Below are 17353 nucleotides of genomic sequence, written 5' to 3' on the forward strand. Positions count from 1 at the left end.
GAAAGAGAATTGGAGACATGCCTGCATAATTCTGACTGGAGGTATGAAACAAATTGAACCCAGGGCCTCCTGTATGCTAAAGCAAGTGCTCCACCACTGAGATATATCTCCAACCTGTTTGCTTTTTCAGACACACAACATGGTTCAGGATCTGTTAAAACTCCATACCAGCCCCAACTTCCCATTATCCCCTCAGCCTTCCAAGGGAATTACATGCAAATGTTACCATGTCAAGCCTCTATCCATATAATCCTTTTTTTTTTTTTTTCCCGAGACAGGGTTTTTCTGTGTAACAGTCCTGGCTGTACTGAAACTTGCTTTGAACTCACTGAGATCCACCTGCCTCTGCCTCCCAAGTGCTGGGATTAAAGGCGTGCACCAGCACCTGGCACTATTAACATAATTCTTAACAGAGTTTTACTTTACTAAAACTAACTTGAGGCATCAAATTGCTTAGTTTCAGGTCAGGCATGTCAGCCCACACCTTTAATCCCAACACTGGGGATGCAGAGGCAGGTAGATCTCTGTGAGTTAGAGGTCAGCCTGGTCTCCATGGCAAGTTCTAATGTGGCCTGTAAGTCAGATCCTATCTTAATAATAATAATGATGGTAACAGACTAGTTCCCTACATTTCTAGAATTCTACAAGGTATACAGTGCTGTCATTGTCATTATATTGCCTCAAGACCATAAGGAAACCTCAAACTCCTATTTTTTTTAATGTGTATGGGTGTTTTGTCTGCATGTATGCCTGTACACCATATGCATGCAATACCCACGGAAGCCAAGAGAAGGGTGTTGGATCTGGAGCTACAAAGCCACTGTGTGGGGGCTGGAAACCAAACCCAGGTCCTCTTGGAAATGTAGCCATCTCTCCACACCCAAACTCCAAGTATTCCTTGGAAAGAGAATTCTCATTCCCCAGGGATGTGAAAGATATCAGTAGAAAGAAGCTCAATGAGGGCAGAAACCAATCCAGCTCATTACTCCATTTCTAATGCTTACACTAGCTGGCACACAAAAATTACCCTTTTAATAGAGGGAGGGACTAACTCTGCTATCTGCTTGCAACACAAAATCTAAAACTAATTCTAAATCAACTCCAGTCAAAAAAAATATCCCGAGCCAGGTGTGGAGGTACACATCTGTAATCCCAGGGCTGAGGTAGGCGGAGGGAAGATGGTGGCAAGTCCAAGGCCAGCTTGAGCAGCATAGTAATACTCTCAGAAAATAAGAACCACTATCCTGACCAAAAGACAGAGCCAACATGGTCGGGCACAAGATTCTGTGAAGCACGTTGAGGGAGTGAAGCAGGGTGGAGGCCACAGTGGTGGTGGCAGCAGGACACAGTGCTCCTTGAGAGGAGGAAGAAGAGTAAACAGGCGACCTGTGGTGCTCCTCAGAGACATACAACAACCATGAAGAGTATCTGCTAGAGTTCATTCACTCCTAGACTTCATTCGGGGCTAAGCCTGTGTAGAAATGGACGGGAGCCTACTTTCTCTGACAATGCAGAAAGGCCACTGCCTGCATTATACTTAGAAATGGAGACTCAGATCCCAATGGACAGAGACGTAAGCCAGCACAGAACTCAAACTTGCTGCTGCTGGGTCACTCTGAAATTAAACAAGACTTTCACCAAATTGAATTTCATATGAAAATAAATACTGCTAACATTTATTGACAGAATTTAAAAATAGGGTGAGCCCTTTGCATAAGTATTTCATGTAATCCCTACAATAACTCTCCAAGAGGTACTTTCATCCCCACTTTACAGATGAAGAACCTGATGGAGCTTAGCAATACCAGTCCATAGGAAGCCCAGGATGTAGTCAGGCTCAAGCCCATGCTGTTGACTGAGGTCTACCTCTTGCTACCTTATGAACCGGCAGGTGGTCAAGACCAATTGTTTTTTGAGACAGGGTCTCACTATGTAGCTATAGCCAACCTGGAACTTGCTATGTAGAACAGGCTGGCTTTGAGCTCACAAAGCTCCACCAGCCTCTGCCTCCCGAGTGCTGGCTAAAAGTATGGGCCACCATGCCCAGCAAGACCAATCCTTACATCTTCTCTCTGAAACATATCCAGTACTGTCTGCAGTCAACAGTAGCTCTGGGAGCTCAACCACATGGGCTGACTCTTATCATGGAAACCTCTGGGTGGAGGATCAGAAAGACAGCTTAAAAAGGAGACCCATAGGAATAGTGGTGCACACCTATAATCCCAATACTCAAGTTCAAGGCTCACCTGAGCTATGAGATCCTCCTCCTCTCTCTCTCACACACACCACATGAAACAAGTAGGTCCTAGGGTCTAGGGCTGTAGCTCAGTGGCAGAGTGGTAGAACTATGCTTGTCATAAGTATGACCCTGGGCCCAATACACACATGCATATTAAATAAATAAACAAAAATAAATCAAGAGCCATAAATTTTAACTCAAACTTCTTGACACTGCTTAGCTGGAAACAGGTGTCTGGGCACTGGTCACATCACTCCTAAGTATATTCCTGGCAACTTCTGACACAATGCTTTAAACTAGCAGCTAACCCAAACACTGAGATTTTTATAAAACCTACAAAACAAGCCAAAGGCTATTCTTTGACCTATAATTGTTCTTTTTTTTTTTTAAGACCTCACTGCTACCTTATTATTTCTTCTCCTAAAAAACCTCCAAGAAGAATCAATTTAAAATTGTTTTTACATTGGGCCGGTGGTGGTGGTGCACACCTTTAGTCCCAGCACTTGGGAGGTGGATCTCTGTGAGTTTGAGGTCAGCCTTGTCTACAAGACCTAGTTCCAGGACAGCTAGGGTGGGCTGTTACACAGAAAAACACTGTCCCAAAAAACAAAACAAAACAAAACAAATGCTTTTAAATCATGCACGGTTTACTGCCAATCACTCCATTTCCTCATCTCTCTTCACTTTACTGCACAGGTTATTAAATAAGTTTGTTATGTTTGCATAGAGTTTCTAAAGGGCAAAGAAAACCCACCAAAAATACTTTTTCCCAAGATGAGGAACTGAAGATGACTATATCTCGCTTCAGAATGTTTAAGCCACAGAAAACAATTTCATGCCATCGGGAGAGAGGCTAACTGTGGGAACTCTGACCAATCTCACAAACTCGCATCAACTTAGTGTAATATAACAAGATCCCTTAGACTTGCTCATGCCAGTTAGCTGAACTCTAGAATCAAAAGGCTTCATGGTCTGTGCCAACAGCCAGAAAACTCTCCTTTTCCCAGACCGCCATGCACTCAAGTCATTACCCTGCAGTCTAAGGAGACGGATGAGGATTAATAATTCATTACCTTCTTGTACTGCAATGTAGTTAAGAATATAAGACAGTTTGGCAGGAGAAAGTTCCTGCTGAAGGCTCATTGCTGGAAGAGATATTCCATTAGTCATCCACCTTAAATTGGGCACCCAGCACATAGAAGATAAATGGAGGTACCCAAAGGGGCTCCCAAAAATGCTTTTCCCTGAAAATAAGACCCATGCATGTTCAAAATATATCACATTATTTAAAAAGAAATAAAAAGGTATGTCTTGCTCTTACTGGCATAAGAGGGCTACAGATCACAAAGTATAACAAAAGAGAAATAAGAAAGACAGTGGGCTCACGACCAACAGCTGCTTTGGCTCTTGTGCCAGGTACCAGGAACACTCCTGGCATTAGGGACACATATCTGGGCTCATGAACACAGCACAAAAGAACAGAATGGCAACTAGAAAGGAAGAGACCCTTGCTGAGCCTGGAGCCATCTCTGTGTCCCATCTGTGGTCTTTGTGGGTTCTGAGGTTGTTAATCTCTCCATGCAGAGTCTTGGACTGATTAAAATACAAGATACATGGAGATCAAAATATCACCTTTATAGTACAAATGATAACAGTGGCTGGAGAACATGGTGGGGATGTGTGGCCACAACATTTCTTCTGTTTTTCCATACAACATTAAATTTACTCAGTGAGGCAAATGCAGGATGTCCTGGGAGAAGTAGGCCAGTAGAGCATGGTGGAGCAAGAAGTCTTCAAGACTGGCCCACCCCACACATTAGGATTCATTTCTAACTTCATGAACCAGAAAGAAAAATCCCTGCCATTTGTGAAATGGACTAGACAGAGAAAAGATAGCTACATTTTCTTCCTTGGACATGAAGAGCCCACATAATAGGCTGCTTAAAAAAACAGAGCAGAAAAGATAACACAACACAAATGTCCAGAGGGGTGCTATGGTTACTTTAACATCAGAACTTGTTACCTACTCTACACTACATGCTGGATAGATAACTCTAAGCAAGACAGTTTGATGGAACAGATACACAGTTAAATCATCATAGTAGACTCCTGTTCCTAATCAGGATGGAGAACTCATCACCCCACCATAACTGCCATCTACCATACAGAATATTTGCAACAATCAGCAATAAGGCTGCAGCCCTAAGAAAAGAAAAACTTGAAATGACCCCCACGAACACCCAGTTTTCTGTTAAAAGATGGTTTCCCCACTGTAGCACAAAAAGCTGGAACCTAAGCAGGACAGGGGAGTCTCCCTGATACTACAAAGCAAAGTTCTGCATTTGGCTAAAAATTGAGGAAGTTGTTGTAAAAAGATGGGGTGGGGCAGCAGACCAGTGAGAACCAGTCTGAGGTTAAGAACTGGACTGCAGACAATGTAAAGTAAGATCACCTGGTGCTTATTAGATGGAGAACAATGCAGGATTGAGAAGCAAACAGAATCATTAGGGGTCAAGCAGTGCCTAGGGTAGTAGAGAGGCAGGGCTATGCTAGAACTCAGTCCAGCTAGTGTTAAGCATTTATATTACATCATCTGCTAGCGGCAACACAAAAAGACTTGCTTTCCGGGCAAGACCTGTGCCTGGGTTCTCTTCACAAAGCCTAGCACTACAGCACAGAATGCAGGGTACACAGAGCACTGCACAAAGGACTTCAGACCAGAAGTCTCGGAGTCTGAGAGAAGCTTGTTTATGTGATTCAGAAAACATAAGGCAGAATGATAATGACACATGCAGCAGAATGGAGCATAAAAGCATGATATGAATGATGATCTTCTGATATGGAGGAGGGAAGAAAGAGAGAATGACTCAGAGTTCTACCTCAGAATATGGGTGGAGATGCTCTTTTTATGTTTATAGGGAATAAAGGAGAAGAAAGAGAAGAAAAGATCTGGCTTCCGTTTTGACATATTAAGCTAATGGTAGTTATGAGACATCCAGTTGGAGATGTGTGACATCCAGGTGGCTAGGCAGTTTGGTACTCAGCAGCAGTGACAGATCTGGGAGTGGTAATCACAGAGCTATCAGCTGAAGGAAGGAGCGAGATTGCTAAAGTGCGTGAAAGAGTGGGGGGAGCTTTGAAACAAAACCCTCAATAACAAAAAATTTCAGAGAAAAGCTGAGGAGGGGTTGAAAAGGAAAGTAATTGAAAAGTGCAGACTAGCAAGTAGGAGAACAAAGAAAACGGTGTACTTTTAAGGCAAGAGAAGTCAGGATCTCAAGAAAATAGACAAAGATGCCAAGCTGCACAGATTTGCAGGAGGGCAGTTTTGAGACGCGGTTTCTCTGTGTAACAGCCCTAGCCATCCTGGAACTTGCTTTGTAGGCCAATCTGGACTCGAACTCACAGAGACCCGCCTGCCTCTGCCTCCCAAGTGCTGGGAATAAAGGCGTGTGCCACCACCACCTGGCAAATAAATCAATTTTTAAAAAATCTTTAAAAAAAAGAATTTCACAAGAAAAGGAGAAATAAGAATCCATCATGTCCAATACCGTAAACTAGCAAGCACCTAATACAAATGAGAGAGAGAGAAAAACATAAACAAACACAAACAACAACTTATTGCCATTGTTCATTCTCAACATTAACTTGACAGGATCCAGATCCACCTTGGAGACAAGGCTCTGGACAAACTGGTGAGAAATTATCTAGATGAGGTTAATGTGGGCAGTAGTGTCCCATGGGGTACCAGACTGAATGAGTGCCGTTACTCGCAGCTTCCTAGCTGCCTACACATTCTGTCCGCTCATTCCCAGCCACCATGATGGATAATGTTTCCTTGAACTGTGAGCTGAAATGAACCTTCCTTCTTCAGAGTACATCTTGTCTAGTGTTTGCTCATAGAAACAAACAACTAACACATCTGTGTAGCCAAGGAAACAGCTGACAAATCCATCACGATTAGCAGACGCCCCTCAATAGTAACCATAAATGTACACAGTCTTAACCTTGCAATTAGAAGTGCATGAGAGCCTACTGGATTTAAAAAAAAAATCCAACTACCAGTGTCTCTAAGAAACACATGTCCCTGGCAAAAATACTTACAGACTGAGCATGAAAGGATGGAAGTCAATTTATCAAGCAAATAAAAGCCAAAACCAAGTTAGCTGTTTTATATCTGACAAAACAGACTTTAAACCAAAATCAGAAAAGATTTTGGGTTTTTTTGTTTTGTTTTGTGAGATGGTGTCTCACTATGTAGCCCTGGCCTCAAACTCATGGAGATCCATCTGTCTCTGCTGAGTGCTGGGATTAAAGTCATACACCACCAACTAGAAAAGATTTTTCGGGGCTGGAGAGATGGCTCAGTGGTTAAGAGCACTGGCAGTGGTTCTTCCAGAGGACCTGGGTTCACTTCTCAGCACCCACATGGCAGCTTACAACTGCCAGTAACTCTACCTCCAGGGGATCTGACACCCTCACAAAATACCAATGCACAGAAAGTAAAAATAAATAAATCAAAAAGATTTTTCTAATGTCACTACATATTAAGAAAAAAAAAACATAAAACACAAAAAATAAATATACATACAAAAAATGTTGGGGTTCCCAATTAGAACACAAAGCACTAATGGACATGAAAGGATAGGTCTTGGCACAGTAACTGTAAGTGGCTTTAATATCTCACTCTCCTAAGGAGGAGGACATCAAGAGCCAGCAACATGGCTCAATGGATAAAGGAGCTTGCCACCAAGCCTGACGACCTCAGTTTGACTCCTGGGACCCATGTAGTAAAGTAAACCCTCTAACATCTACATAAACAGGGGTGTTCATGTCCACACACAAACACACACAGAGATACATAAAGAAACGTAACAAGCAAACAAAAATAGATCACACTGACTAAAAATCAGTAAAGAAACTTCAAGAACCCTGACGGTGGTGGCGCACACCTTTAACCCCAGCACTCGGGAGGCAGAGGCAAGCGGATCTCTGTGAGTTGAGGTCAGCCTGGTCTACATGATGAGTTCCAGGACAGCAAGTACTACACACAGAGAAACCCTGTCTAAAACGGAAAAGAAAAGGAAGTTCAAGACTTGAGTTACAGTGCAGTTGGCAGAGTGCTTGCCTAGCACAAGGCCCTGGCTTAGATCCCCAACCATGCATAAACCAGGCATTGTGACACTTTGCAATCCCGGCACTCAAGAGATGGGGTGAAGAGGATCTGAGTTCAGGGTCATCCTCAGCTACATAGTGAGTTAGAGACCAGTCTGGGATACATGATAACCTGTCAACAAAACAAACTGTCATTTTTCTTATTCAAAATCCATTTGTGACTTCCCCCATAAAGAATAAATGCGTTCAAGTACTTTTTTTATAAATAGCTCAATGTAAAATATAAAACAAAACAAAAGAAACTTGAGTTAATCTGCACAATAGATCAAGAGGATCTAAGAGACATTTACAGAATGTTCCATCCAAGAGCAAAGTAAAAGTTCTTCTCAGCCAACCAAGAGAACTTTCTCTAAAACAGCAAATCTTTTGTGTGTGTGTGTGTGTGTGTGTGTGTTTTGAGACAGGGTTTCTCCATGTTGCTTTGGGACTCACTCTGTAGAACAGGTTGGCCTTGAACTCAGAGACCTGCTTGCCTCCTGAATGCTGGGATTAAAGGCGTGTGCCACCACCACCTGGTTCCATAAAGCAAATCTTAAGAAATAATTTCCATTGTAACACAACACAGTGGAATAAAACTTGAAATAATTAACAAGAAAACTACATGTATTATATAAATATTTAATTATATGAACAGCAGACTCTTAGATGACCAGTGGATCACTAAAGAAGTGAGAGAGGAAATTCAGAAGTTTCTAGAAGCAAATAAAATGAAAGCAAAACTTACAGAACCTTTGGGATGCAGCAAAGCAGTTCTAAGAGGAAAGTTTACAGCTGTGAGTGCTTATGTGAAAAATCAGAGACATCTCAAATAAATTATTTAAGTTCTTAGAAAAACAAGAACAATCTAAATCCAAAAGTAATAGCTAGAAGTAAATAATGAGGGTCAAGGCAGAACACAGAGAACCAGCCAGATGCCTATCAAGAGACAAATGGACAAAGATAATGAGGCACATATACACAATAGAGCTTTGTTCAGCCATAAAGAATGAAACTACATGATTTCCAGGAAAGTGGATGGCACTGAGAGCATTATGTCACCAGACCCAGAAAAGCAAATACTGCCTGTTTTCTTATGCAGAATCTAGGTTTTATATATACTATATATATATTACATATATATGTAAGTTTTTAAAATTTCATATATATATGAAAGTGTAAAGGGAATTATCTGGGAAATGAGAAATGGGAGAACAGGGAGTGAATATAAACAAGATAAAATATGTGTACAAAAGGGTATTAAACTCATTCTGCAAACTAAAATATTAAATAAAAACATTAAAATTCTGCTGGGTGGTGGTGACACATGCCTTTAATCCCAGCACTAGGGAGACAGAGGCAGGCAGATCTCTGTGAGTTCAAGGCCAGCCTGGTCTACAGAATGAATTCCAGGACAGGCTCCAAAGCTACAGAGAAACCCTGTCTTGGCAAATAAAATTAAATAAAAATAAATTATTAAAAAATAGAATTGAAACCAAGTGTGATGGCTCATGCTTACAATACCAGTGCTTGGGAGATACCAACTGCTGCAAGTTTAAGGTCAGTCTGGGTTATTCAGTCAGTTCCAAGCTAGCCTGGGCTACAAAAGCTAGACCGTATTTCAAAGAAACCCCAAACCAGAGCTGGGTACATAGCTCAGTTATAGAGAACCTACCTAACATGCACAAGCACTGCAGAAATAATGGGAAATGAAAACACTGGAAAAGAGAGAATTTGAGCCGTGCCTTGTGACACAGGTTTGCAATCCTGGGATACTTAGAAGCTGAAGCTGAGTCATAAGGATGGAAAAGTCAAGGACTACCCGAGCGACAGAGGAGATAATCTGTAGACAACCTCTCTGAAAAAGATTCAGACTGAGGCTTCTAAGCATGGCAAACAAGACTCCTTATCATCTGGCCACTCCTGACCCCTTCAGGAACTGCCCTTCCAGAAGCACTAAGTGGTGCATGGTTTATCCACATCCTCTATACCTTTGCTCTCTAGTGCCCATTGCCTGGGAATACCTTCTGAGTCATTCAAATTCAATTTTCAAAACTGCTTAGGTGTCAGCTTTGGAAAGGACTCCCTTCACCTCTGTGGTGGTTTGAAAGAAAATGCCCCCCAAAGGTAAGGACACTATTAGGAGGTGTGGCCTTGTTGGAGGAAGAGTGTCATTGTGGGGGTGGGCTTCTTCTTTTTTTTTTTTAATATTTATTTATTTAGCCGGGCGGTGGTGGCGCACGCCTTTAATCCCAGCACTCAGGAGGCAGAGGCAGGCGGATCTCTGTGAGTTCGAGGCCAGCCTGGTCTACAAGAGCTAGTTCCAGGACAGGCTCTTAAAAAGCTGCAGAGAAACCCTGTCTCGAAAAACCAAAAAAAAAAAAAAAAAAAAAAAAAAAAAAGGAAAAAAATATTTATTTATTTATTATGTATACAATATTCTGTCTGTGTGTATACCTGCAGGCCAGAAGAGGGCACCAGACTCCATTACAGATGGTTGTGAGCCACCATGTGGTTGCTGGGAATCGAACTCAGGACCTTTGGAAGAGCAGGCAATGCTCTTAACCTCTAAGCCATCTTTCCAGCCCTAGGGGTGGGCTTTTGAAGTCTTTTTTTTTTCCTCAAGCTTCCCTCAGTGTGACATTCAGTTGACTTCCTGTTGCCTGCCAGATGTAGCACTCTCGGCTCCAGCACCACATCTGCCTGCATGCCACCATGTTCCCCATCATGATGATAATGAACTGAACCTCTGAAACTGTAAGCAAGCCCCCCCCCCCAATTAAATGTTTTCTTTGTAAGAGTTGCCATGGTCATAGTGTCTCTTAACAGCAATAGAATCGCCAGCTAAGACAGCCTCTACGCAAAATGTTTCTTCTCTGGTTCCCGTAGCATAGTGCCTGAATCCCTCCATCCCTTCCCTTAGCATATACTAGTGTCTGTCTGTTTCTCTCATCAAACTGCATATTTTTCCAGGACAGGAGCTGCACTGCACTCCTTGTTATCCTACTTCCTCAATTAGAGCCAGAGTCCTACTAAATTCTCTAATCATTAACCAGGTATGCAATCTCCTTCTCAGAAGCAGATAAGGAAGTTTCCAGAATCAACTGCTACCTTTAGGCTTATATCCTTGTTTTAGGATTCCAAGATCAATTAGGTCTGTGCCCCATGCACCCGTAACTTTTCAGATATATCCATTCTTGTTTGGATATGTTAATATAATTCAGATTTTAATCCCATCTATTGGTTTCAAAGGTATTATGTCTCTTTAAGTTATTTTTGTAGACCTCTACTTTATGTTGGCTTTAGCTTAATTCTCAAAGGATAATCCCCTTATTGCTAATGTACTTATTCAGTAAACAAATAATTTTGTTACATTTATATGCCAAATTTTATGCTTGCTTAGAATAATATCTCAATAAGCAAAAAGGCCAGATTCCTGCTCTCAAGAAGATGACTAAGCCAGAAGGTGGTAGTACACGCCTTTAATTCCAGCACTTGGGAGGCAGAGACAGGCAGATCTCCTTGAGTTCAACGCCAGCCTGGTCTACAGACCAAGTTCCAGGACAAGCTTCAAAGCTACCCAGAGAAACCCTGTCTGAAAAACAATACAAAACAAACAAACTGACTGACTATTGAGGAATTTCCAAGTTCTTAGGGTCATCTGATATTTGTTTCTAAATGACAATTACAAGGTCCAAAATGCTATTCTCAAATCAAATAGCAGTAAAATTATACAGAAAAACTCTAACTCAATAGTTCACAAGGAAAACAGGGTATCTTTATCAGATAAATCATAATCATTCATTTCTAGCAGTGGCCTTCACTACTGAGCCCAATGCAGAAATGAAAAGAAGCCAACTAAATGAAGTCAGTGGGTTCCTAGAGATTCACCAAATGAGGGACTACTAAGTGGTACCCAGGAAGAGGTGGCAACTACAGAGTTCCCTTATTTTTGGTTATTTTTGTCAGTAAGAATTCATATAATTCATGATTTCTATTATGTGATTTTTTTTTTCATTTCATACCATTGACACCATAGCAAACATGCAGTTGTTTATCTTGTTTTTACCATTTAGTTTAGGATGTGTCCCCATATACTCATTCTTCTAAAGTAGGGAACACTACAGAGTATCTGTCCTAGTCACTTTCTGCTGCTGTGATAAACACCATGACCAAAAGCAGCTCAGGAGGAGAGGGCTCATCTCAGCTTACATGTCACATCAGTGAGGGAAGCCTAAGCAACTCAAAGCAGACACCAAGGAGCAGAGTTGCTTACTGGCTTGTTCAGCCACCTTTCTTATACAACCCAGGCCCACCTGCTTAGGGATGGCAACCCTCATAGTGGACAGGACCCTCCTACATCAACTAGCAAATAAGAAAATTCCTCACTGACTGGCCAAAGGCCAATCTTCCTAGGTGATTCTAGTTTTGTGTCACACTGACCACTGAAAGTAACTATAACAACATCCATCACATAAATATGCAAAAACATTATTGCTGTGCTATTGGACAGGCAAATGCAATGTTTCACAGTACAAAGTATTGGTGAATGCTCTTATTCACAAGAACTATCTAAAGATATACTTATGATAAACTGTTTATATTTTCTAGTATTTATTTTGTGTGGGCCTATGTTGGATGTACACGTGTCACAGTGTGTGTGCGAAGGTTAAAGGACACTTGTAAGTCCATCCTCTACATCCACATGGAGGTCCAGTGCTGTCAGGCTTTGCAGCAAATCTCTGTCTCTCCAGCCCAGTCATTTGTTTTTGAAACAAGGCTTTATTTTGTGGCCAATATGGCCTGGAACTCACAGAAATTTTTTAAGATTACATTAAAAGAGGGCTGACTCAGTAGTTAGGAGCACTGGCTGTTATTCCAGAGGACCTGGGTTCAGTTCCCAGCACCCACATGGCAGCTCACAGCTGTCTATAACTCCAGTTCCAGGGAATCTGATACCTTCACACAGACATAAAAGCATGGTGGCACATGCTTTTAATTCTAGTACTTGGGAGGCAGAGGCAGCTGGATCTCTGTGAGTTCCAGGCTAGCCTGATCTGCACACTGGGTTACAGGACAGCCAAAGTTACATAGAGAGACCCTGTCTCAAAACACACACACACACACACACACACACACACACGCACGCACAGAAAACAAACAAAAGGATTGCACTACAGTCATGCATCACCATGCCTAGTTTTTGACACACGCACACACTTGCTATGTATCTGAGACAAACTCAGTTTTATTTAAGTGTGATTGTGTTTCAGTATGCAAAAATACATGAAGGTGCCCTCAGAGACCAGAAGTTATTAACCACCTGATATAGGTGCTGGGAACCAAACTCAGATCCTATGGAAGAGCAACAAAAGCTTTGTTGTTGTTTGTTTTTCCAAACAGGCTTTCTCTGTGTAACAGCCCTAGCTGTCCTGGAACTCAATTTATAGATCAGGCTGGCCTCAAACTCACAGAGATCCACCTGCTTCTGCTTCCTGAGTGCTGGGACTAAAGGCACGTGCCACCATGCCCCACACACAACAAATACTCTTAACCACTAAGCCATCTCTCCAGTTCCCCTTAATTCCCAACAAAAGCAACAATTCTTTTTTAAAAATTTTACGTGGGCAAGTGTTTTGTCTGCATGTATGTGTGCTACTTTTATGCCTGGGACCCACGGAGGTCAGAAGAGGACATCAGATGCCCTAGAACTGGAATTACAGGTTGGTGTGAACCACCATACAGGTTCAAGCAAACTCTGGGTCCTTGGAAGAGCAGTCAGTGTTCTTAACCACTGAGCCATCTCTCCAACCCCAAAATCCTTGAAAGGGGAATTAAGTTAAGAGCCATGAACTTTTTAGATATCCTGATATTTATGCCAAATGTTTTCTGTTCAAATTTTCTAGCACTGTTTGAGGGCAGCTAATCTTTCTTAACTGTACTATTTATTTCTTTGTTTTGCAGTGTGGAATTGAACCTAGTGTCTTTTGCACACTAGGCAAGTGTTCTACCACCTGCCCAGATCCCAAGCCCCTAGATATTTTCACTTTAATCTTCATCAGGCTAAGTTAAAAATAATTTCTTATCTAAATCTGAAATTCCCTCACAACTCTATTCTGAACCCAAGTGTAAGTGAAAAGCACAGAAAGTCTCAGAATCATGTTGTCCTCCCCTGGTGCTCTGACTCTTTCAGCTTCTTGTCATGGTTCTGGGAAAAACAACAACAACAACAATTACTACTACAACTTGGTCCTCCAAGAACCACCTGGAGCCAGAAGGCATACCGGCAGAAGAGAAAAAGAAAACAAGCATCAGCAAACAAGTTGAGTTAGGATCTTGCTCTGCTGTGTGACTTCTTGCTATGTGACTCTAGTAAGTCATTTTGCCCTTCTCTCTCTCTGGGTCTCAATTTCTTTATTAATATAATGTGCATAAACTATCTATTTCAGGGTTATCATAAAAATTCAATGAGAAGGTATGTGATGTTTCTCGAAGCCTGGCAGGGGTAGGTACACTTCCAAAGAAGTGAGTCTCTCGATGTGATGTTACTAAATTAATTACTTCACTCAAATTACCTTACATAGAATAACACCAAGAACTAGTCAACAAAGCATCATCTTCCATAAAAAAATATCTGGGTCAGCTTTCTATCAACTCAGTCTCCACCACTATAATCATGCAATCATCAGCTACCACAGCCAGAAAACAAAACCCACAGTCAGTGCTACTAAAACTGCTAAATACAGTAATTACTTGATTCTCAAGATCATGTCGGCAACAGAAATCTTCACAGCCATTCAGCGCAAGCTAAACAGTTAGCCATAGCAGTGGTCCCTACAGCAGAAGGCTGGTCACTGCCCAGAGTAAAGGTACATTCAAAGACTTTCTCAAGCTGCTGTTTTCTCACACTCCATACTTTGCGAGGAACCATATCAACAACAACAACAACAACAAAAAACAAACAAACAAACAAACAAAAAAACACCTGAAAGGGTAAAGACAGAAAGTGGTCTGTTGTTTGGTTTGGTTTGGGTTTGGTTTTTCGAGACAGGGTTTCTCTGTGTAGTTTAGGCTGTACTGAAACTCGCTCTGTAGACCAGGCTGGTCTCAACCTCACAGAGATCCGCCTGCCTCTGCTTCCCAAGTACTGGGATTAAAGGCGTGTGCCACCACTGCCAGGCAAGCAAGGGTATTTTGAAATTTGGCTTTTGACATTTAGCCTTCTTGACACTAACTTTTGACAAGAGGCTCTAAGGTAGTCTTGAGGAGGAAAGTATATTCTGTGAAGTCTGTCAACATGGTTCCTTTCTATGAACAACAAGCAGAGCCAGTGAGACTGCTCAGCTTAGCAAGCCTGACCACCTAACTCTGATCCTCAGAATCCACACAGAGGTAGAAGGAGAGAAGGCTCCACAAAAGCTGTCCTCTAACCTTACACAGACACCATTATGGCATATACATACAGCCTCTCCAAAAAAATGAATAAATAAAAGTAAAAAATACAACTCTTTAAAGTGAGATGTCACCAGTCATCACCGGTGGCTCATACCTTTAACATTAAACTTGGGAGACAGAGGCAGGTGGATCTCTATGAGTTTATAGCCTACCTGGTCTACATATCCAGTTCCAGGTTAGCCAGGGCTACACAGTGGTACCCTGTCTCAAAACCAAAACCAAATGTGGATCCCTCTAAGAAAGGAAACAAAGCATCATTCCCTGAGCACGTATGTTCACAGAGCTTCACATGCTTTTATATGTTCTCTCTCAGGTCAAGCTACAAGGCAAATCTTATATTCCAACAAGGTAAATCGAGTGAGGTAAGAGTATCATGAGGTCAAGGCCAGCCTGGTCTACATAAGTGAAATCCATTTTTTTAAAAATAAGAAACCATTAGGTAATGAGCCCTAGGCCTCAATCATTACAATGTCCAGCTCCGGGACCCCAATCTACCCAACTCTGAAAAGTTTTGTTTGTTTGCTTTGTTTTGCTCAATCTGCCTTTATAAAATGTCAAAATAAGGGCTAAAGAGATGGCTCAGCAGTTAGGAGCATTGGCTGCTCTTCCAGAGGACCAGAGTTCAATTCCCAGCACCCACATGGCAGCTCACAACTGTCTGTAACTCAAGTTCCAGTGAATCCAACTCTCTCACAAAGACATGCAAGTCAAACACCAGTGCAGATAAAAATAAAAAATTTAAAATGACAAAATGAATATCAATTCTCCCTTATAAGAAAAAAATTCAATTCATATCATGATTCCAAAACAAAACAAACCCAACAAGCAAACACCCACCAAAATAATGGCCATTCCTGTCAGCAGGTCGCTTTCCTGCTTTCTGGTAGGTCTTTAAACCGAACCCAGGAATTCGGGATGCTGATTGTTTGAGGGGGGCAGGGCAGAAGGGGTTAAATCTTAAAGGTCAAAAATGATACCTGTTGACAACCACTGAGTGCCGAAGCAGAATAAAGTGTAGAGCAGGTACAGGCTTCTCAGCGGCTTCAGTGATGTCTGCCAACAATATCCTGGCAAAATCCAGGAAGCAGGACTTGGCTTGACTCCCAGCCTCTTCTCCATGGCCTTCCAGAGAGGCAGAACCAATACACTAGAAAGACAGAAGGAGACAAAATTATATGCCAAGTAATTAATAATTGATTCCTGGAAATGTGGAATGCTAGAAAATGTGACAGATCAGGAGAAAGAGAAATTTCAAGTGTGTCTTTCAATTGTTCATCCCTGCCAGTAAGTTTTCAGCCTGAGCTTTGGCAGAGCCTGTAATTATCAGTGTAACAACAGAGCAAGAGATATAAAATGAATCTGCTGTTAAAGAGGAGCACTTACATTCCACTATTGTCTAACCTAACAGCAAATCTGTGACAGAATGGGTGAGAACACCAACCTGAGGAAGCAGCTTTGATTTTCCACTTCTCCTCCTAACTGCTCTGTGACTCTGACCAAAGTACTCTGCTATCTACAAAGAGGTTGGACTTCCTCTAACTGATTTTCAAGATGAGTCTCTTCAGGCACAGCAATTACCGTCCAGCTTGCTTCCATCCCCACCATCATTACCCTACAAATCTACCCGGCTTACGCTTTTACATCATCTGCTGGCTCCAGATCATTTACAATCCCTATCTTCAACTCTTGCACGCTTCTCCCCACATATTAAATTTTGCACTGTGCTGACTACTCTGTAATCTAGTGACTGTAGGACATACGGGGTAGAGGAGAGGAGAATGACACTGATTTTTCCAGAAGTTTCTTCCCTCTTGGATAAATCTTGACAACATATGAGTTGATAGGGTTTTGAAAAAGCAATTAAAAATCTGTCGGCCAAGCATGGTATCTCATACCAAAGTCCTAGCTGCTTGGAAGACTAAGGAAGAATTGCTTAAATCCAGGACTTCAAGGTCAACCTAGACACTGTCTCAAAAAAAAAATTAAAAATCTTCTGCTGGTAGTAGTGGTGAATGTCTGTAATCCCAGCGCTTGGAAGGCAGAGGCAGGTGGATCTTTGTAAATTCAAGGCCAGCCTGGTCTACAGAGTGAGTTCTAAGACAGCCAAGGCTACATCTGTCTCAAAAACAAAAAACAAAAAAAAAAATTAAAAATCTTTCTAAATATTATCCACACCTGGCAAATGACACAAGTTGACAACCCTAGCCCTCACCTCCAGCCAGCATACAGGAACACCAGAATTGCCTGGAATGGATTTCAATGCCAGGAAATGAAGAGACACAAACATACCACTTCAAACTGAGACAATGTCTTTCACTGCGCCATAGGCACCTGAAGGACTTTCTTTCTCATTCTCTCCCACCCATTCCTGGTTCTAGCTTTTCTGTAATTGTACAAGGAGCGGAAGAGAGGCATGTGGCCACAAACACATTCAGGAGTTTGTGAAATGAAGCCTAAGAAAGTATACCCAGGAACTTCTCTAGCCTCCCAGGATGGAGTGTGAGTGCG

The 17353-nt window shown here is 41.9% G+C and overlaps 1 protein-coding gene across 1 annotated transcript in view; it reads right to left on the reverse strand.

Moving 5' to 3' along the window:
* Positions 1 to 17353, reverse strand: part of Kiaa0319l (KIAA0319 like) — a 106746-nt gene that overhangs the window by 88025 nt on the left and 1368 nt on the right. Inside the window, exon 2 of the mRNA XM_042055227.1 lies at positions 15823 to 15992. Within this exon, the coding sequence (XP_041911161.1) occupies positions 15823 to 15992 (170 nt within the window). The remainder of the gene's footprint in view (positions 1 to 15822; positions 15993 to 17353) is intronic.

The sequence above is a fragment of the Arvicola amphibius genome, chromosome 6 (assembly GCF_903992535.2).
Source record: "Arvicola amphibius chromosome 6, mArvAmp1.2, whole genome shotgun sequence".
Classification (NCBI taxonomy): domain Eukaryota; kingdom Metazoa; phylum Chordata; class Mammalia; order Rodentia; family Cricetidae; genus Arvicola; species Arvicola amphibius.